The sequence below is a fragment of the Leptopilina boulardi genome, unplaced genomic scaffold (assembly GCF_019393585.1).
Source record: "Leptopilina boulardi isolate dan_hultmark-lab unplaced genomic scaffold, ZJU_Lbou_2.1 LbouV2_386, whole genome shotgun sequence".
Classification (NCBI taxonomy): domain Eukaryota; kingdom Metazoa; phylum Arthropoda; class Insecta; order Hymenoptera; family Figitidae; genus Leptopilina; species Leptopilina boulardi.
The window spans coordinates 1,444,937-1,468,845 of NW_026137958.1; the positions used below are offsets into that span (position 1 = coordinate 1,444,937).

The 23,909-nt window shown below is 25.4% G+C and overlaps 1 protein-coding gene across 2 annotated transcripts in view; it reads left to right on the forward strand.

Moving 5' to 3' along the window:
- LOC127288439 (metabotropic glutamate receptor 2) overlaps nt 1-23,909 on the forward strand; it is an 83,733-nt gene that overhangs the window by 19,842 nt on the left and 39,982 nt on the right. Inside the window, exon 2 of one of the 2 annotated variants that reach the window (XM_051315886.1) lies at nt 3,812-4,634. The exons of the other annotated variant lie outside the window; for it this stretch is intronic. Within the exon in view, the coding sequence (XP_051171843.1) occupies nt 4,013-4,634 (622 nt within the window). The 5' untranslated portion in view covers nt 3,812-4,012. The remainder of the gene's footprint in view (nt 1-3,811; nt 4,635-23,909) is intronic. 2 annotated transcript variants of the gene reach the window in all.

Consider the following 23,909-nt stretch of genomic DNA (forward strand, 5'->3'; position numbering starts at 1 on the left):
ACAACAAACAATTTGACTAAAATGACTTTTTTTTTTTTGTTTAAGTTTAAAAAACTAATAATAAAATTTTTTCCTGTACAATTAAATTAGAATTGTATGAATAAATAAAAAATATTTTTTAAACAAATTTTCAATTTAATTTTTGTAAAAAAAAAAATTTTTTTTTTTGTTTGTTCCTCTATTTTTTATTAGAGCTTTGAATCTTTGGAATTTAAATAATATTAAATTAACTCTAACGAATTCAAATTAAACCCACTAAATAGATTATCTTTCAAACTGCTACATACAATTACAAAGTTCAAATAGCAATCAAAACATAAAATTCGTACGCTTGGAATAGCTCGATGAGACCTTTGAAGTGGGTTTCGGATTTCAATTTAATGGATAGAAATCAAATTTGAAACAATTACACACATAACTACATAAATTCCATTGAATAGACTCTAAATTTAAATCAATGAATTTCTACTGATGATAAATAAAGAAAAGTCTTTCACTATTAATCATTGAGTAAAGACTTTCGCTATTAATGACAATCAATGTAAAATTACACTGGCAATCAATTATAATTATTTATTTATTTTATCGTAAATTATAATATAATTAAGTAAAATTTATTAATGAATCATCAAATTTTTTTTTACTAATTCAGATATTACACCCAGAGAAATGTTTTATTTCAACCAAATATAATATATTTGAGTTAAATAAACGTATATATTTGACTCACAGCCTAGTAGCTCATTTAAATAAAATTTTTTATTTAAATCAAATAAAAATTTATTTGAATGAAATAAATATTTATTTGAATCAAATAAATATTTATTAAGCTATGAGACAAATATACCATTATTTCGGGTGTAATAAAAAAAATAATAACTGATAAAATTTATCATAAATAAATAAATAAAATTTTGGTTTTTTTTTTTGTTACTCCAAAAAATATTGATTCAGTTTTTGAAAATCTATTGAATGTTTATTATTAAAGAAACCTCTTTAAAAATTCTCCTTTAATGTTTTTTATTAGATTTAAGTAGTATTCGTCGCTGTCTTCACTGAGAAATCCCACAGAGGATCGTGCACATGTTACAAAAGTAATTTAAACTTGTGATCGGACTTCCCTGACTGTTAGAGTAAATCTAACTTGTACCGATGTCTATTCCATAGGCTAAACGGAATTTTCCAAACTGGACTTCTTGACACTTCATTTATCTACGATTTCTTTCTTTCTTTTTTTCCACTAATTTCAAATAAATTATTTTGCTCAATTTAAAAATATCTCATTAATTAATGTTATTTCAATCAAATTGATTTAGTTAAATAATTTAATTAGGGACGCATGATTATGTTCTAAAAATCATTAGTCATAATTTACATTTTATCGAATTTTATTTGTCCTAATTAGTTTTGAGCCGAATTTTTATTTGTTCGAAATAGCATTTGGCATAATTTACATCAAAGCGATTTTCTATATTAAAGAATTTTTATATAACGGAAAATTCAACTCACAGAATTTTTATTTGTCAGAATTTTTATTTGCTCGAATTTTCATTTAACATAATCGGCATTTTAAAGAATTTTTATTGGGTAGAATTTCATTGAATAGAATTTTCATTCAGATGAATTTTCATTTGTTCGAATTATTATTTGTTATAATTTCCATATAATCGATTTTTTATTTTACAGAATTTGTACTTAACCGAAAAATCATTTAATAGAATTTCTAATTGATAGAATTTTCATTTGTCCGAATTTTCAAATGGCCGAACAAACAATCGACAGAAAGATTTCGGCGCGATTTTTAAAATCAACCAATCACAATTTTATGAATAATTTTTGATTATCGAAATCTTTCTGTCGATTGTTTGTTCGGCCATTTAAAAATTCGGACAAATGAAAATTCTATCAATTAGAAATTCTATTAAATGATTTTTCGGTTAAGTAAAAATTCTGTAAAATGAAAAATCGATTATATGGAAATTATAACAAATAATAATTCGAACAAATGAAAATTCATCTGAATGAAAATTCTATTCAATGAAATTCTACCCAATAAAAATTCTTTAAAATGCCTATTATGTTAAATGAAAATTCGAACAAATAAAAATTCGAAGAAATAAAAATTCTGTGAGTTGAATTTTCCGTTATATAAAAATTCTTTAATATAGAAAATCGCTTTGATGTAAATTATGCCAAATGCTATTTCGAACAAATAAAAATTCGGCTCAAAACTAATTAGGACAAATAAAATTCGATAAAATGTAAATTATGACTAATGATTTTTAGAACATAATCATGCGTCCCTTTAATTAATAAATAATTATTACAATTTAATTATTAAAAACTGAAAGAAAATCTTTATCTGGAACAGCTATATGTTTCGCTAGAATAGCGAAAATTTTCGTTGTTTTAGTGAAACATATCGCTGTTCTAGCGAAACTTATTGTTGTTCTAGGTGAAGATTTTTTCTCTGAATAATTATTATAATTTAATTATTAAATAATTATTTTAATTTTAATTAATAAATAATTATAATTTAATTATTAAATAAATATTTTAATTTTAATAATTAAATAATGATTTTAATTTTAATTATTAAATAATTATTTTAATTTTACTTAATAAATATATTAATATTTTTCCACTGCGTAAATTAGTAGCTGACTTTTCGTAAATTTTGAAGACAAGCATTTCAACAATGCACTCGCTTGTAACAGTTATCATCAGAAATTAAATGTCTCGAAAGTCATTTGGTTAATTCAATCTCAGAAATTGCATCACCACCTATAACGGCAATTTTAAAACTAAAAATAAAAGTGTGCAACACATTAGAATGTTAATTAAGGGGGAAAAAAAAAAGTATTATACGGAACTAATCGAGTTTCATTGCAAAAATTTAAAATTGGACGATCCAACGGGAGTCTTTAAAATTGTAGAGAGAAAATTTACTTTTGACAATTCAATTAAACGGAGAAAATATATTTGATTACTTAGTCTCACTTATAGTCAGTTAACTTTATAAACTGTTTAATAAATGCAAATACACTGGTCTCGCTCATAAATGTTCCTAATTAAATTCTAACAGCAATTAATTTTCCAAATATTTCTTTTTATTAAATTAATTTCATCGTAACAAAAAAAAATAAACAATTTTTTTTTGTGTCAAGAGTACACTATAAAATAATATTTCCAAAGGACACTTAAAAAAGTTATATAAATTCTTGTCTCGTTAGAAACACTTTTCGTTAAAACTTTGAATTTTTTTTTTTTTTTTTTGAAGGATTCTCTCATGTTTGTTCAGTAAAAGTTAACGTATAAGAGATTAAAGTTGAACGAGAAAATTCGAGTGAATAAATGTCATTACAGTTTAACTCATCTGACGAACAAAAAAAAGGAAAAAAAAAATCAGAAAATCTTATTTTCTCTTGATAATAAAGATTTATCGATTTTATGTCATTGTAATAGAAAAAAAAATTGACGATTTGAAAGATAAAATTGATTTATATTGAACTGATGTTGATATTTCAGCAAGATCGTATAGAATGAAAAATAAATTCTCTACTTTTCTTTCATGAGGTTGCTTTTGGGTCTCGATATACTTAGTAAGATTGTAATTAAAAATTAATGATGCACTCGTATTTCTTGAAGTTTTCAATTAATCATAAAAGCTTTACCAGTACATTACCATACCCCCATTAAATTGCACGGTTTGAATTGATTTTTTTCCCTTCATTTTTATTTACAAAAAAAAAAAAATTAATATTTTCTTGCATTAAGGAAAGAAAATTTTTTTTTTTTTTTTATTATTCAGCAATAAAATGGTGTGAAAATTGAGAAACCAATCAACGAATCAGTGGGGGGAGTGAGGCAAATTAAAAAAAAAAGATGATAATATTCTAGAGACTGACAATGACTCTATCGGCATCATCTGAAAAATCAACGCAAAACAACAAAATGCTAATTGAAGAACAATCAAGTACCATCGTACGACAATCGTAACAATGTTCTCGTCATGAGGATCCTGTCCCTCGTCCTTCTAATTTGCTTTTGTCGAGGGGAGGGACGAAGATCAAAATCTTCCCTCGCCTGGAATTGGCGTACTGATACAGTTGTTGGAACATCAATGAAATCCGAATTCATCAACGATGATCAGGAGTCTTCTGATTCAATTCAAGAGGAAATACTTGACATGAAGAAATTGTCTTTGATCGAATCACAAACTGAAATTACGCCGATAAATCGAAATAATGTATTTCGACATAATAATAATAATCGACATAATCATCGTTTAGAAAATCCTGAGACACATCATTTTATCAGACATAGTGAAAATCTTCATTATCGATCAGTAACGACAATTCAACAACCAACATGGCCCGTGAAGAAGGAAGCCGTTGTCGAAGGGAATTTACTGTTAGGAGGATTGATGATGGTCCATGAGAGGGAGGATTCTATTACATGCGGTCCCATAATGCCTCAGGGCGGAATTCAAGCTCTGGAAGCAATGTTGTATACATTGGATAAGCTTAATGAGGGAGAGGGCATCATTCCAGGTGTGAAAATTGGAGCGCACATACTTGATGACTGTGACAAGGATACTTATGGCTTGGAAATGGCAGTTGATTTCATTAAAGGTATATATATATATTCACAACAATACAATAAATAAATATTTTTAGTTTATAAAAACTAAAAAAAAAGAAACCACATTTTTTTTTAAAGAAACTGTAATCAAATCTGAAAATTAAAAATGGCGGATCCAATATGGAGGACTTTTAACTTAAATATTTAATAATAATAATTAATAATTAATCAATAAATAATTACTAAATTCATTAATTTTTAATTACTAATTAAAAATTAATTAATTTAGTAATTATTTATTAAATATTAAATTATTTATTAATTACTAATTAATTTAGTAATTATTTATTAATTAATTATTAATTAATTTTAAATACAATTGAATCTAATTTAATTAGATAGCTATTAAAAATTTTTATTATTTTATTTATTTTGTTTATTATTTATAAATAAATAATCAATTTTTGTTATTAATCGTTTATTTATTTTAGGATTTATATTTCAATTTAGTTAATTTAAATTATTCCCCTTTTTAAATTAAATAATTGTCAGCAAAATTATTATCATCTTTTTTTGTCATGACCAAAAATATTAAATAATAAATTGACATAATAAATAAAAATTTGCTACTTATTAAAAAAAATAATCAATTTCTAGTTAAAAAAAAAAAACTGTTGACCCATTTTGTCAGCACGACAGATAACTTAAACCTCATGCTGTTGACAGTCTATAATGAGTTATTGGCAATTTTTAGTTAAAATAAAAATCAACTTTCATACACCGAATTTATCATCAAAAAAAGGATAACATTTTTTTCATTTTTGTACCACAAAATTTGGAGATGAAAAAATTGGTTTAGCTTTCTTAAATTTTAATTTACAATTTTAATTTATAAATATAATTTATAATTATATCTCTGGAAAATTATATCAAATAAAAGTCCTCTAAAAAATATACAGAGGAAATTATTATAAAACAAATTAATTTAAATTAAAGTAATTTAAAAAAATCCTATTTTCATTTTAAATTCAAATTAACATCGTTTTTCGAGTTATTTTTCCCCCCTCCGCAAGAGGGGAGAAAAAATTCCCTCCCTCCCCTCCGTTTCTCCTATCATCATCGACTGTGTTTCTTTTCTGGAAATAGTAGAAAGTAGATATCGCGTGTCAGTCTTCGTGAACGCTGGATGAACACGAAACATAAAAATCCGCATTGCAATCTTTTCCGTGATTTTAGAAAAGCACTCTTTTATATTGAAACCCATCAAGTGTACAATTTTTCCCCCGTAAATTTTAACATTAAAAAAAAAAAATACAACAAATTTTTTTTTTCTTTTATTTTCCAGGATATATCTATTTAAAATAATTGTTTAAACTTATATTTAAATTCATTTTTTTCTATGTTCTTTTTTTTTTTTTTTGTTTTATAAAATCAATATTTTATTATAGCTATAATAAAAGATGCTTGAATGCTTCTGGTGAAGGTATGATTAAAATAAAAAAGAAAAATGAAAAAACAAAAAAAATATATATGAAAAAAAAAATTTTTTTTTTAAAAAAACTATGCTGAAAAGGTCGATGAAAAGCTCAGAGAAGTGTGCATCATGTTGAAATACATGGGCTTCTCCAAGGGGCAATTGAAGATGGTACCACAGGGAGCTTTAGCTGCAATTTATTAACTTAGTCTTTGGGTTTTAGAAAAGATATTTTTTTTCAACTTTCCTTCTTTCTGTGCGAGCTTCTTTGTCATTTTTATTAAAATCATACTTCTTACATACATAAAAGCAACTGGGAAAATTAATTAAGTTTACCTAAACTTTAATTAGCTTTATAGAGACTACATTGTACTCTGTAATTTTTAATTATGTACCAAACATAATCATAAAAAAAAATAATAATATAAAAATAATAACAATCATAAAAATAATAATAATATAAATAATTGTACTACTAAAAAAAGGCAATACAAATATTATTATTAAGGAAAAAATTGACACACGCAAAGAAAAGAATCATACTTGGAACAGCTAAAATTGCTAAATATTTTTCTAAATATATCTACAAGTGAAAGTTAAAACTATTTCTAGTGAATACGTTCTAGGTAAATTTTTTCCGCATATATATATTTTTTTTCAAGACATGCCACCTTTTTTTAATTGTCTAACATTGTTTTTCGCAGACGACGTGACGACGACATTTAAATTGAAAAACTAAAAGTAAGAGTGAAATTGAAGTTAGACATGGCAATTTTTTTGCATTAAGAAGCATTGTTGGACCAATGGTAATTCAAATATCTATGTAGGTCATCATTATTAAAGCCAGTTGTATTTGTGCAAGTGATAATTATACCCCTTTTCGTGACAACCAATGTCGAAGGTTAAAATTGTTTCTTTCTGTACGAATAATATGTTTCGAAAAAACGCAAACTTATTTTCCCTTATAATATATGTATACAGGAATATCAAATTTCAATGTTAAATAAAAAAAAAAAAAGTGAAACTGAAAATGACTATGTGTAAGCGCGAGAAAAAGAGAATTATTTTCACTTCAGTTATTTTTATCCATTTATTACCCATTTAAAATTATCACACAGATTAATCACACTGACTTAATATCAAATTGATATTGAAAATGGATTGCTCGGAACAGTCAAATCGACACAGTTTTCCACTCACTTTTACCATGGAAAATGATTTAAAAGCCATTTCATAAATTTTACACTTCGACTCTCAAGTGAATTATCTGCTGAAAAAGAATTTTACAGAAAAATCAGCTCAACGAATTTTTAAGACGAATTCAATTAATTTTTTTCTACCACAGAAAACATGTTACATTAATACAATACAATATTTTAATAAAATATAGGTATATATTTATTAATATAATAAAATATTTTAATAAAATATTATTATATTTATTAATATGTTTGATTTGCATACTTTAAAACTAAAAGCACTCTGCATATTGCAGTTGAGAAATAATGCAAGCGTGTTTAGGAAATTCTTTTGAAACTGAAATTCCAAGGTTTAACAAGTACTCATACATGTACTACAAACTTATTGGATTTCCTGTTCAACTACAAGAGATATATATTTATATGAAATACCTCGCAAATTACCCGGGAGATTATACAGTGAGGACATGTGAATTTTGAGAGAGAGAGATAGAGATTCGTAGAGTAGGTACTTGAAAGTCATTTGAACATCTGTACGAACTGAAAATTGACAACAATGATACGCAATTATTGTGCAACTGTCCTGGACAGTTACCACATAACGAAGTTTAACTAAAGCATCTGGTGCACAAAATCGAAACTTTCACTTTATATACACCTTGGTTACTTTGAATATATATAAGTAATAAAATGAACATTCCTGATAGACGACCCTATATGGAATATTTTAACAGTAAATTTAAAAATATTCCAGGAATATTATATTATAGAAAATCTTTTAATGTTTCTTAAAATATTCCACTGAAATATTCGGAATATTCCTTACGAAATATTTCATTAATATTCCAAAAATATTGGGAATATTTCTTACGAAATATTTCATTAATATTCCAAAAATATTGGGAATATTTCTTACGAAATATTTTATTAACATTCCACTGAAATATTGGGAATATTCCTTACGAAATATTTCATTAACATTCCATTGAAATATTGGGAATATTCCTTACGAAATAGTTCATTAATATTCCTGGAATATTGGGAATATTTATTACGAAATATTTTATTAACATTCTACTGAAATATTGGGAATATTTCTTACGAAATATTTCATTAATATTCCACTAAAATATTGGGAATATTCCTTACTAAATATTTCATTAACATTCCATTGAAATATTGGGAATATTCCTTACGAAATATTTCATTAATATTCCATTGAAATTATTGGGAATATTTCTTACGAAATATTTAATTAATATTCCATTGAAATATTGGGAATATTCCATACGAAATATTTCATTAATATTCCTGGAATATTGGAAATATTCCTTACGAAATATTTCATTAATATTCCATTGAAATATTGGGAATATTCCATACGAAATATTTCATTAATATTCCACTCAAATATTGGGAATACTCCTTACGAAATATTTCATTAATATTCCTGGAATATTGGGAATATTTCTGACGAAATATTTCATTAATATTCCACTCAAATATTGGAAATATTCCTTATGAAATATTTCATTAATATTCCACTGAAATATTGGAAATATTCCATATGAAATATTACAGTAACATTTCTAAAGTATTATAAATATTCCCGAAATATTACCTATTAAATTTATAAAAAAAACTCATTTTCCTCATAATAAATTTATAATTAACAAAATAATTAAATATCTTGTTTTTGTTCAATTAAATAAATTTCTTATAATTATTTATCATGATAAATCAGATATAAAAACAAAGAAAATTCCAGTTTCCAAATTTTTCATTTCCTTCTGATTAATTATTTGTTCTCTATATATACAAGTTATTTATCTTCTCTAGCTTTGATCTAGTTTCAATGCCGCGCAGATATTGACTGTCATTCTCGGACATTTAATTAACTTGTAGCTATTGAATTTATCATTGTTAAAAATAAAATTCACCTTAACTCGGATATTTAAAAAATTCTTATTTTGCATTGACAAAATAGAAGAGAAATTATAAAAATAAAATTCACAATGATAAATAGAAAAAAAAATAGTGTTACGTATATATATATTTTTTTTTTCTATCATGAAGAACATTTTTAATACGCTTTTTACTAAGTAATTCAAGTCAGTCACCTGTCAGGCAGATTCAAGTAATTTTAAACCGCTACGAGCCAACCAAGTGAAGCGATGAAAATACCTTTATCAAGGAAAATAGTAAAACATTTTACAATTTATTTTCATAAATCTTTTTAATAATAATAATTTCAAAATGGATTTTGTATGTCATCATTATTACTTACAAATAATGATGAGAAAATCCAATTTAAAAAAATGTAATTGATTTAAAAAATCATAAAAAACTTTTTTTCTGAAACTGTTTTTAATATTATTTTTTTTAAATTTATTGTTATGATAAAATTGACATTCGAAAAATATAATTTAGACTGATATGAATTAAATTTTGAGAATATTTATTTCTATTTTCCTAAAATAAATATCAAACTAATTATTAGTATATTAGATTAGCAAGTTCAAAATATTATAGATCAGATTACAATTATCGGAGAATCTCTGGCATCTCTTACTAATCAAAACAGAAATAATTAACGTTTTTGGCCTTATTTTAATCCTAATTTTTTTTGTATTTAAAAAAAGTTTAGACAATTAAGAAAAATAAATTTTTTCTTCTATTTTTACGTGTACAAAATATTATTCGCGAACGAAAAAAAAACAACCCACAAACAAAACCTTTGCCTTCGCTAATTAATTTATCAGAATTATTGACAATGTATGAACATCGACTACAAAAAAATGAAATATCTTTATCTTTTTGATGTGTGTATATATATTGAATGAGTTCATTGGTAGAGAATAGCAAAAGAACATAATTGTTTCTAAAAAGAAGAAAAAAATGTGGGGAATACAAATAAAAGAAAAATAATCGAGAACAGTGCAACCGCGAGTAACATAAAGTTTCACTGCAGTGAATTGTCTCGAAGACAAAAAAAAAAAAATAAAAATAAAAAGGCAATAAAAAACAAACATGCAGTACCAGTCGAGTCCTTGTTTTAACAAACTGTAAATATAAAATCCTTTCTTCTGGATCTAAATTTTCATCGATATTTGTAGGATGACTAATATAAATATTTTCAAAATTTAATAAATAATGGAATATTTTTTTTTCGAATTAAAAATAAAGTATAAAACGCTGTATTTTAAAATACAGAAGAAATCGCAGGAGATAAAAAAAACGGGGAAATAACGGTAAATATTTTCTTACCAAACATTCAATTTTTCGATATATAATGTACAAAATTGTCAACACTACCCTATTTTATATATATGTATATAACGGAAAAATATTCGATAAGTTTAATTAAAGTTATCAAGAGTATAATATGTACAGATAATATGCATTTGCTGATAGTGGTGTGTTAGCTTGAAGAAACTCAAGTTCGTCAGTTAAGTGTGTATCTTTTCACAAAGTCGAGAATAATTACGAAGACAATTTTCTAAGTCTGCTTGTATATGAATTTAAAATTCAACGAGAATTACAAAGTACACACACATGCACCTTTGTTCATTAACAGGATATTTGCTCGCACGAAATAAAATATATTTTCAAAATGTATCTTATTCTCAAAAATAATCTGATTATTAAATTTTACATAAGTATTTTTACAAATATCAAAAATACATATAGGCAAAATTTAAAATATCTACAAAGTTTAAAAAAAAAAAATTCTCTTCTCTAAACATAAAAATTTATTATATTTTTTATTATTTGAGATTAAAGCAAAGATTTATCAGTCATATGAACTGTAATTTAATTGAAACTCAACCAAAAATTTCAGTTTTATACCAGAGTTGACTACTGGCGCAGTACTGGTTCAGTATTGGGTGCCGAGGCTGGGCAGTCTGTACTGAACCAGTACTGGTATTTTCATTGTATCAGTACTGGTGCAGTACCAACCTCCCAGTACTGGCAAACCAGTACTGAGCCGATATTGAGCCAGTACTACTGGTTGTCCCAATCAAACTTTAGTTAGGACAACAAAAATCATTTTTTTCTAATTTTGGTTGTGTCAAACAAATTTTGATTGAGACAATTAAAATTTTGTTGATTCAACAAAAAAATTTTGGTTGCTTAAATACCAACCAAACGTTTGGTTGTTAATACCAAACCCTTTTTTCAGTGTAACGAACCGGTATCTGTTAAAACTAAATCTAATCAGTACCCAACCAAAAATTTCAGTATTATACCAGAGTTGACTACTGGCGCAGTACTGGTTCAGTATTGGGTGCCGAGGCTGGACAGTCTGTACTGTACTGAGCCGATATTGAGCCAGTACTGGCTCAAATAGATTTTCTTTCTGATTAACACTAGTTTACAAAAAGTTCTAGAGTGAACCCGATGAATCTTTTTGTTTAAATATTTTGTTCATCAAAATTTTTTCAACTTGATTTTATTTTTCAAAATTAAAATGTACTTTATTTTGCTTTTCTGTGGGTAAAATTATTTAAACAAAAAGTTTCCTGAGACCAAGTCTAAAACATTTTGCAAGATTTTCTTTTTGTTTTCAGATAAGCAATAAACCAAAAAAAATTTTAAACGATCAAACTAAAAATAAATAAATTTGTTTATAAAAAATTAATATTTTTTAAAATAAAATTTATAATATAAATTTAATTTAAAAACTTAAATACAATCGCAAGTAAAATTGCACAAATGTTATATTATCAATAATATAAAATATATAATTAACCTTTCTTAATAGAAATTATAAAAAAATAGTTAAACCTACAAACTTATATATTTCAATGGTCAATAAAATTATTGTAATTTGTTTCTATTTGGTAAAAAAAACTCAAGAATAACATATATAAACAAATTACAATAATTTTATTGACCATTGAAATATATAAGTTTGTAGGTTTAACTATTTTTTTATAATTTCTATTAAGAAAGGTTAATTATATATTTTATATTATTGATAATATAACATTTGTGCAATTTTACTTGCGATTGTATTTAAGTTTTTAAATTAAATTTATATTATAAACTAGCGATGTATTCCTCGCTCGCTAACGCTCGCTCGGTTAAAATTGTACTTATTGTTGTTTACTTATTGTAGTTTATGTATATTATATTTATAATTTATGTTTTAAATTAATATCTTATTAATATTGTATAAAATTTATCATAAAATTGAAAAAAGATGTTACATAAAAATAGTTTGTACGGCTTTCTAAAAGCATATATGCAAAGTATTTTGATTTATTTGAAAATAATTGAAAATAGATTTTTCAAGGACGGTGTCGAGGTCACGGGGTCGGTGTCGTTTTTCGAAATTTGTTAACTTAATATAATAGAAGATAATTTAGATAATTTTTTTAATAATTACCTAATTTCAGGAATTTAGTAATTAATTATTTATTAAATCATTATATTTGTGATGAGTTAATTTGTAAACTAATTTTGTTTTATGTTAATTGAATTGAATTCAATGTTAATTTATTTATATTTGATATAATAATTAATAAATTAAAGTGAATAATAAAATAATTAAATAGTTAATTCAATAATTATATAAATTATAATTATTTTATAAACATTTTTATTTTTACTGAACAGTTTTTATATATTATAAAAACTTTGGTTTTATAATAAACATATTTTTATATTTATTTTTTGATTTTTTAAAATAATAATTTGCAATATATATTATAAGAAGGAATTAAAATTCTTTGTGTTTTCGATTTTATATAATAAAATATTAATTAGTTAGTTGACTAATTTAATTAATATTTAATTTGTGTTGGGTCACTAAAAATTTCAGACACTTTTTCCTAAGTATACCAAAAAAGTATTACCTGGAGTGAAACTTATCTTTGTTACAGTTAAAGATTTCTTTTCGTATATAATAAATTACAAAACTGCCAGTACTCGGTCAGTACTGAACCAGCAGTGGCTATCAGTACACTGTAAAAAAAGGAGTTGAATTTCAACTCCCTAGGGGATGCTATAAAAGTCCCACCCTTTTGGAGTTAAAACGAAGGGAGTTAATGCTTTTCGAGTTAATTTTATACCTATAGGGAGTTGGTTTTAAAGAGTTAATTTAATTATTAACTCCTTTTTTGAGTTGATTTTTAACTCGAAAAATTTAACTCCCAGTAACGTTAACTCCCTAATTTTTTTACAGTGTACTGGTGCCAACTCTGGTAGCCAATACTGGTAAAATGTTATCATCCCAAAGTTACGCAAACTCTGGCGCCAATACTGGGTGCCAGTACTGCGCCAGTATTTGCCAGTACTGCACGAGTACTGCGCCATTAGTAAATTTTTGATTGGGAAAGCAAAAAAAAAACAAATATTATATACGAGAAATAACGACTGAACAAAATAAAGATAAGAATGCACATAAATATACTATTTGGTAAACACAACGCGCGTGTCCCCATGTTGCCAATGACAACTATGACTTTAGGGTGACAGGTTTGTGTGTGGACTTGGAATGGTAAACTTGGTGTAACAAATGGCTTATATGTTCTCTGTAATTAGTTTGTGGCTTTTCATGAGAATGTGCACTCATGTCGGAAGAAGATAAAATCCTTCACAAGAATAAAGCATTAACCATCATTAAAGATGCGTTAGTGAAAATAGAACTTCATAATCATTATATAAGTATATAATTATTACATCGCGATTCAAAGAAAAAGATTTATTTCTCTCATATAGCCAAATAACACTGTAAAACGAAAGGTATTAATTTAATACCAACTTTAGGTACTAAATTGTCATTCATTCATAAAAAAAAAAATGTCCAAAAATTTGTTCTGAATTTATAACTACACAAAAAGGAATTTCGAAAAATTTATTTGATTGAAATAATCGGTTACTTATGACTATTATCAATTAATTACTATTATCAAATAAATATTTTTTTTCGGTCAGTTTTTTTTTGTATCAAATAATATTTTTTTTTGTTAAATAATTTTTTTTTTTTGCCACAAATAATTATGTTTTTGCTTCAAAAAATTATTTTTTTGTATCAAATAATTATTAATTAAGTTAATCAAAAATTATTGATTTTTAATACAGAAATTATTGACTCAAATTGAATTAATATTTGATTCAAATAAAAATTATCTGCTTCAAATAAATATTTATTTAATAATAGCCAAGTAACCGATTATTTGAACTAAATAATGTTTTTAACAGTGTATATAAACAGGAAAACCGCATGTACATAATCTAAAATTGATTGCCTAAAACAGCAACATCAGCCTAAAACATGTGCATCAAGACTCGAGGATTTCACATGATCGACTGAATTCAACATATATAGATAATACCATGGAGGACATGCTTCTGCGATTGGCAGAGCGTAAATCAGAACAAGCATTATTCGAATGATGTAAATATCTTAGAATAAAATATATTCATTAGAATTGAATAAATACCAATTTTCTTCTTCTAAAAAGAAATACTTATTCATTTACTATTTATCATTGAAATACACTATTAATATACCAGAATAAATGAATAATTAACGAAAAATTCAAAAGTTTTTTTTTTTTTAAATCAAAAATTCGAAAGATATTTTTTCCTATTACAAGTTTTCTGTATAGATTCTAATTTTGATGCAGATTTTGACATTAAAATTAATAATATTTCTACAATATTAACCATATAATATGTAAATGAAATCGATCGAAACACAGACTTTTGTTAACAAGAGGTTTCTGTTTGTTAACAATTATGTCACTTCAGTTTCACGATGTTATCTTCATATTGATGGGACGAAATATTGGCAACAGATTGCTCAGTATGCACGTGAATCAATATTATTAAAGCACACATGCTGGCATATATTCAAGGTATATCCCTTCACACCAAGCTTTGTATATTGTGACAGCTTAAATCATGTGAAGTTTCTCAAACAAAAAAAGTTATAATGCTATTATTCCTCATAATATAATTTTTCATTTATTATTTAATTCTCATTATTGACAAGTATATTCTTCTCATTTATATTTTTCACGTTTAATAAAGTTATTTTCGGTTATAAAAATTTTTTTCCACAGAAACTAATTATAATTTATTTTCTAGCACGAATTAATTTGACAAACATATAATCCACATCTCATTTTTATATATATATAATATGAAGAAGTGAAATATAAAAATTCAAAAAAAAAATGTACATAATATCAACATTTTATCATACGTAATTGAAGATATCTTTGAATTATATTACGAGTTTGTATATATGAAGTTTACTTTGTGCATTCAAAGCGATACTTTAGTTCATTAAAATCTGTGCTAATGAGTATTCACAGGGAATGAAATCATCATTATACGCACATCTCTCTCACTTGACTTTTTATTTGTATATATATAAAAATAAATCTCATTGCTTTTTCTAGTTCATACAAATTTTCGATTCTTTTATTTTTCATTGAATTTATATACATAGAGGAAAAAAAAAGTCAAGTAGCTCTTATTCAATTCATTATAAAATATTTTTACATATTCGAGAGATTATATAGAATTTTTGTTGGAGAATATAAAAGTATATTCGTGTCTTAAAAGAGAGAAATAAAAAAAAAAAGAAGAGAAGAGGATAATAAAGAAAAATAGAAAGAGTAGAAACACTTGTATTATAAAGTAAAAAAAAAAGAAAGAAAACTATTTGAAGATAAGAAAACTATTATAAAGATAAAAGAAAACTATTGCACGCTCAGAAAACTAATGCAAGATAAAAAAAAAAAAGAATCCATTGCATGATAAAAAAAATCTATCTTTGCCAAAGTGAAGAAACTGAAGCTTTTTTTTTTGTCATGCATTGTATCTCTGTTTTGCTGGTAAAAGGAAAAGTGTTTTATATCCAGAAGTTTCTAAAGATTAAGAGTGTTGCTTTCTAAGAAATTCTCGTTATTGCTTGAAGTATAGAGTAATCAAGAACCCTTTTATACCTGGTCGTTTCATTAGACGAAAGAGTATCCGCACTCCTTATATTTTCTCAGAGTTTCTAACAAAACTATATCGACGCTTTGTCTAGAAGCTTGAGAGGGAGTTTTAAGAGAGAATTTTCAATAAAAGGCATTTTCAACTCGTTCAAAATAATGAGCTAATATCGTACCAACAGACACTTTTGCCATATTAAAATTATTTATATTCCTATACGAAATTCAATTCACTTTTTTTTTTTTTATAAATAAATTAACGCTTTCAAATAAAGACATTGTTTAAAATCCAAAGTTAATTCATTTTTGATAATTTAATATTCCCGTCAAAGATTTCACATACTTCAAAAATTATATTCATAATTCACAAAATTTCACAAATAATTTTCCAATCATTCATAATTAATATTATAATTAAAATCAAAAAGATAATTGAAACAAAAATTTAATTAAAATAGAAGACAAAAAACAAGTTTTTTTTTTTTTTAATCGAGACTTTTAATGAGGAAAAAAATTTGCAATTAAAAAACAAATTGTAATTAAAAAAGTAATTAGGAATTAGAAAAATAAAATTATAATCATGAGACAAAAAAAAATGATATAATTAAAAATGAGATTGAAATTAGTAGAAAAAAAAATATAATTACTTAATTCATATAAAAGAAAACACTAAGAAAAACAAAATGCAATTGTAAATGAAAAAATTTCAACACGATATAATAAATGTTCAATTTCTTTATAGAACACAGTCGCGTCTTTCTTGGAGTGAGAAAAAATAGGTCATTGTGAATAGATTTGAAAGATTTCTTTTTCAATGTTATAACTTGATTGTTTTCTCATTTGAATCCATTTATATGGAAAATTGAAACTATAGGAACTTCATTTTATAGATGAATGGTTTTTATTGTTTAAAAAGAAAAAAAAGAAGACAAAAAAAAAAAAAAATAAAAGTTTATATATTTAGAAAAATAACAAAGCCTGATGGTAGACTTTGAAAAACCGCATTGTTGTGGCTTCCGTTCGCGAAACTTCCCTTCTCATGATTTAAGCTTCACCTTAACGAGTCTTGTGGTACCCAGGATCAAGGCGCAAATACTCTTTTGGCGAATCTAGATAATAATCTTTTGTTTCACAATTTCAATCCTTTTTACGAACAAAAAATTCTAATATTCAAAATTCATATTTAAAATCTAATTTTTCTAAAATCAATTTTATTTTTTACAATAGAATGTCGTTAACCTACTGGGAAAAAAAATTTTACCATTGCCTCAAATTCAAACGCGATGACAGTAGGAAAATAAAATTCTCAGCAACTTGTTTATGATAATCGTAAAATTTCAAATGCAAATGTTCGCTGAGCGTAACTTCTTATAAAAGTCTATATCAGCAAAAATTTCATTAAAATGTCCTTCGTATGTGAAATAGTCTTAAAAGTCCCTCTAAACATAACTTTTTGCTAAAAAAAAAGCAAACAAACAAAAAGAATGAACTGGGCGGAAATCTGTGTAAAACAAAGACAAGCGGAAGCAAATAATCCTTTAGAAAAGCCACATGAATTCAGTGGGTCATGATATGCTAATGATACCTACTATAAATGAATAAACATATATGAGTACATAATTCATGTTTTAGATGAAAACATACCGGTCTCGAGATTTTCTATTATTTAAAAAAAAGAACTACTCTTTTTCGTATCCGTTAAATCGATTAAAAAGTTTTTCATACTTATATATAATAAATGTTAAATACTGAAGAAAAACAACTGTGCGCTTCAGTGAAAAGTTTTACTCTTCATGTCCTGATCCTTTGAAACAAAGTTTCATTAAAACATAATTTTCATTTAAAAAGTCTAGTAAAGGGATTCTTTTAAATTGCTATTTTTTTCAGATTTAATCATAAAAAAAAAATTACATATTTAGTTAAACTAGTTATTTATATTTTTACATCATTCATATATTATTTCTTAATATAATGGAAAATGAATTTTTGATAATAATGTTTCTCACTAAAGTGCAATAAATCTCATTATTAGTAAATTATAATTAAGAAATTAAGTAAGATCGATTTCCTTATTAAAACGTGTAAGTAAGATTTATTACTAATAAGAAAACAAACTAATGTAAAATTTATTTTCACTTCAAAAACTTTATTATACAAGATAAAATTTTTTTTTTTGAAATTGTAAGAAAATAAAATTATTCTTTTTTCAAAGAATTGTATAGAAAATAAATTTTACTATTGAAAACTAAAAATTCTTTTTCTAAATAATCTACTAGTCTATATTACTATAATTTTGTTGGCGACTGTAACTGGACGGATTTTGCTAAACTTGACAGTAGAATTTCTATTAATTAGCTCGCCAGTAAATGTTAGACAGTAGACTACCCACATTGCATGTATAAACAAGCGTTTAACTCAAACTCTGAATGTGCATTAATTAACATGAGTTTTCAACGAAGATACCCTTTTGATAGAGAGAAGTTTCTACTATTGCAAACAAATTTCAAAGCTTAATGACTGAATCAACAACATATTTGTGAAACAGTGAATGGCATTTTAACTTGCTGAAATTTTCTCAATCATAAAAATAAAACGAAAATGTAAAAATTCCAAAAAAAAAGTGGGTATAATTTAAAAATAGAAAAAAAATTCATCTACAAAATATAAAAAAGGAGAAAAATTTCTTTTCAGAAAAAAAAAATTTCAAAATAAGTCGAATGTACAAAGAAGGATGGAATCTTATTGAACAAAAGAGAGTGGTTTTTCAGTATAGCATTGGGAGTGGCTTCGATTTGAATGCAAATTTTTTCCAATGTCATGTGCGTATCTTCTACTATCTCCGAAGGCCTTACGGACCAATTGAAAAAAAATATCAGTATTCTTATAAAGAACTGAAGATTTGAGATTTTGCATTTATAAGGCTCGGGAATGTTTCTTAAATGTGTCGCATTTAATGGTTCACTACTCCTTTTTCTATTTTATGGACGATTTCACATGAATATAACCATTCTTTTATTGCTTAAGCTTGGTGAAACAAAAAAAAAAAAAAAAAAGAAAAGAAAAAACGAGCGCTCACGTACGCCAGACATTCCTGCATGAATACAAGTGATGTTTGAATAAAAACACACTGTTTTATATATATATGCATACATATTTACACTCCAAGTAAAATAGGGATTTTATCAAAGCAAAAATTTGTTCACCACATCCGTACATCAAAAAATGTACACTTCTCTTAAAAAAAAAAATTGTAAACTTTGTATATAATACATAAATAACACGCAATAGTAAATTTTATTTTTCACTTTCATTTAACTCATAAAAAAAAGATTCTGTAATATTATAAAAATATTATTGCAAAATAATGTAGATTAAATATAATCTTCAAAATAAATTAAAATTCTTTTGGGAATATAAACAAAAGAGAGAATGAAATCTCGTTTATTTAGATAGTAAGAGAGAAAAAAAAAATCTTATTGAAAATCATGTGGTCCATCGCAGATTTTACGATGCCTGCGATACTTTGAATTTTCGATTGTGCCAACGAGACCGAAAATACTCGAATTTCAAAACCACCCCCTCTCAATCCTACAATTCAAACCCAACTAATGGAATATCGAGCCATCTCTTCGTATTGCAATTCGACACTGAAGAGATATCTTCAATTCGTTTTCAAAGTTCAATTTCAAGTAACACAAAATAATCTACACTTCGCGATATATGTAATGCATATAAATGATAACAAAGATTACTTGTAAATTTAGAATCACCTTTCCAAATATGATTTTTTTTTTTTATTATTTATAAATAAGCCAAACAGATTTCCCAAGTGTAATTTACTTCCACGAGCCTTCTATATGTATCAGATTTCAAATCAATGAAAAATAAGAAATTGCAAAGAAAAATTTATTCTTTTATTTTCTATTTAATTTTTCATTATTTTAGTTTACAATTATAGCATATAAAGATATAACCTTGTTTATTAATACTATAAGTTATAAACTAAATTAATGAACCAAAGAAAATTATAGAGCAAAAAATCTATCTCAAATTTCCAGAACACTGACTCAGAAGTCTACAAACTTTCTATATAACAGTTCACGGAGTGATAACAAATGCGCTGGAAAGACATAACATTTGAAAAATCTTTCCTTTTACACAAATATTAATCGTTCATGTATATATTCTCCACATTTCAGAAAATGATCCTATTCATCTAATTTTACAGAAAAAAAAAAAATAAAAAATATTTACAAATTTACCCTAGAGTATAAAATAAAAGAAAACAAATTTGAAATGTTTTACTTCTCAACACGCAAATCGAAGTTTAATGATAACTATAAACTTGTAAACGTTAAGTTAAACCTCCGTTGTTAAAGTACAATAAACTTTTTTTTTATGTGGAACCTTAAATCTCGATTACAAGCCGTTAACATTTTTCTCCATACTGAAACATTGTTTTATATCTTCGTTTCTTTTCTTTTTTATTGAATCAGCAAATCTTTACATTCTATTTACAATGAAAAAATTATATTCTAATTTTAAGAATATCTCCTTGGCGCCTATTCAAGAATATTTCCCATGCATTTTATTCTTAATAAAATAAAATTAGAATATAATATTCACAGTAAAAAGAAAATCTTATTTTAAGATGAGTCTTAAAATCAGCGCTAGTAGTTATAATGGAAATTGCATTGCGTAAATTCAGCAAAGCTGCCTTAAAATTGTTCTTATAGTTTTTCGGGTCGCTAATGACGAATTTGAGGTCAGATTTTTCAAAATTTTAAAATTCAAAATGGCAGATACAACATGGCGGACAATTTTTTTAAAAGTGAATAAATCCGCTCGAAAATGGCTACTCTGGTGTTTTTGGGGTCGCTAATGACGAATCCGGTGTTAGTTTTTGAAAATTCAAAATGGCGGATCCAATATGGCGGACGACTTTTGGAAAATCCAATGCAATTCGCTTGCAACTCGTTACTTGGGGGTTTTTGGGGTCGCTGATTACGAATCCGGTATCCGTTTTCAAAAATTCAAAATGGCGGATCCAATATGGCGGACGACTTTTGGAAAATCTAATGCAATTCGCTTCCAACTGGTTACTCGGAGGTTTTCGGGGTCGCTGATTACGAATCTGAAGGCAGATTTTTAAAATTTTCATAAATCAAAATGGCGGATTCAACATGGCGGATAAAATTTAAAAAATTGACCCAATTCGTTTCAAACTCGCTTCTCGAGGGTTTTTGGGTTTTTTTTTTAAATTCGTCCACCATATTGGATCCATCTTTGAGTTTTTAGAAATTTCAAAAATCTGACTCCAGATTCATAATTAGTAACCCCAAAAACCCTTGAGAAGCAAGATTAAAACGAATTAAGTCAATTTTTTTAATTTTTTATGCCATGTTGAATCCACCATTTTGAATTATGAAAATTTTAAAAATCTGCCTTCAGATTCGTAATCAGCGACCCCAAAAACCCCCGAGTAACGAGTTTCAAGCGAATTGCATTAGAATTTCCAAAAGTCGTCCGCCATATTGGATCCGCCATTTTGAATTTTGAAAAACTATCATTGGATTCGTAATCAGCGACCCCGAAAACCTCCGAGTAACAAATTTCAGGCGAATCTGAAAGATTTTAAAAATTGGTCATTTTTAATATTTATTTATATATTTTTTTTAACAATAGAAATTTTTAGACATCATCTGGTCTAGAAATTTTGAAAGCACTATTCCTCCTGAAGAAAATGCCTCAAAGCAGACTTAGAAATATTAATTTTGTTGAGAGTTATTGAGGTTTTTGTAGGTGGGACATATATGTCCCATGGGAACAAAAGGGTTAATTTAACAATTGTTTCTTATTTTAATATTATATTCTAATTTTATTAAAAATAAAATGCATTGGGAAATATTCTTAAATAGACGCAAAGATATTCTTAAATTTAGAATATACATTTTTTAGTGTAATTTAGTTTTTCTGTATTCTCTACTCGAACAAAAATTTTCCAATCTTCGACACAAAAAAAATGATCAATTCCCAAAAATACTGCAAATTTTTTTACTATCGCTCGTCATTTATTTTTGTTGTGTATATATATATATACACTCAAAATGTTTTCAAGTATTTAAGATACCATTAGCGAAATAGAATTTTAAATGTTACAGTCAAGTATAATGTACTCTTTATGAATATGCGAGGGTAAATTTGAATGTCACAGTCGAAACCCTTCTTTATGACTCCCAACAGTCATAATCATAACTCTTTATACTCTAAACGAGTTTCATAAGCATATATATATAGATATATATGAATTTTGATGAAATACACAAGCCAAGTTTGCACTTTAAAACTAAATATATATATATGAAATTCTATTCAATTAAACAAGAAGAATCAACAAACTCAATGAGCATCATAAGTTGTGTTCAAGTTTTTCAAAAGAGCATTTATGAAACACGACGATAAAAAAAAGATTTTATCCAGAACGCCATAAAATGTCATATAGAGCTTTAAAGAAACACGTATTTTACGTAATACCAGTCATAAATGTATCTCCATATGTAAATCTTGATGTCTTTCCCTGTACCCTATATACTTTTCCAACAAAACAGATATAATCTTCAATCTCGTATATATATATTTGAAAATATAACTTTAATGATAAATTATTGTTTTTTCGAAATATTTGAAAAAATAATATAAATACACTTCAATTTTGCTAATAAAAGAAAGAGACCTTAAAAGCAAAAAATTATAGGTTATATTTTGAAGTGAAAATACATAAAAATTGATTTTGATGTTACAGAAACGAAAAGAAACTTTGAATCAAGGTAAAACTTGTCATAAACATAACCTATAATTCGTTTGCTTCTAAGGTCCCTTTCTTCGCGACGCGTCACATATCTTGCCTTCTATTTGAAAATAAAATTGGATACATTCTTTCTTAAGGATATGTGACATGTTAGGTCACATGATTCTACATTTAAATATTCTATGCATGTTTTCTTTTAAAATACTTGATGGATTGAACTGAATTTTTGAAAGTCAAAAACAGTAAATACAAAATTTTGTATGTGAAAAGAATTTCATTATATTGTCAAAAAAAATTTTATTTTCTTATATAAATTTTCAAATGGAAATTGTATTAAATGCAATATCAGATAAGAATGCTTATAAATGTTTTTATTTTTTTAACACCCTAACTTGGAAGATTGAATACTCTTTTCATTTTAGAATACTATGGATGAAAATTGAAGAATTCGATTCACTTTACTCTCCATATAAAAGAAGTGAAATATATAAGAGGATTACAAAATAAGTCCAAGATTTGAGCACAAAAATTGATACAAGAAAATCCTAAGACGAAGTTTGATTTTGGCAAAAACAATTTCTATTCAAATAAGGATATTATGTAATATAAAATTATTATTATAGAAATTATTTAGAAATTAAAAATAATTCATTAAATAGATAATTGAATTTTAGGACTTTAGATTGTTAATTAACGAACGTATACCACCTAAGTAGATTAGAGTTTACTCAGACGTGCAAAATTTCTTAGTCTTAAGAAAGAAATTCCTTAATTATTTTAATCAATAATTTTTATGGCAAAACTATATAAGTATATCAGAATATAAAATTCATTTTTTTAATACATTTAATAATTTATTTAGAATTTTAGATTGAAATGAACACCTT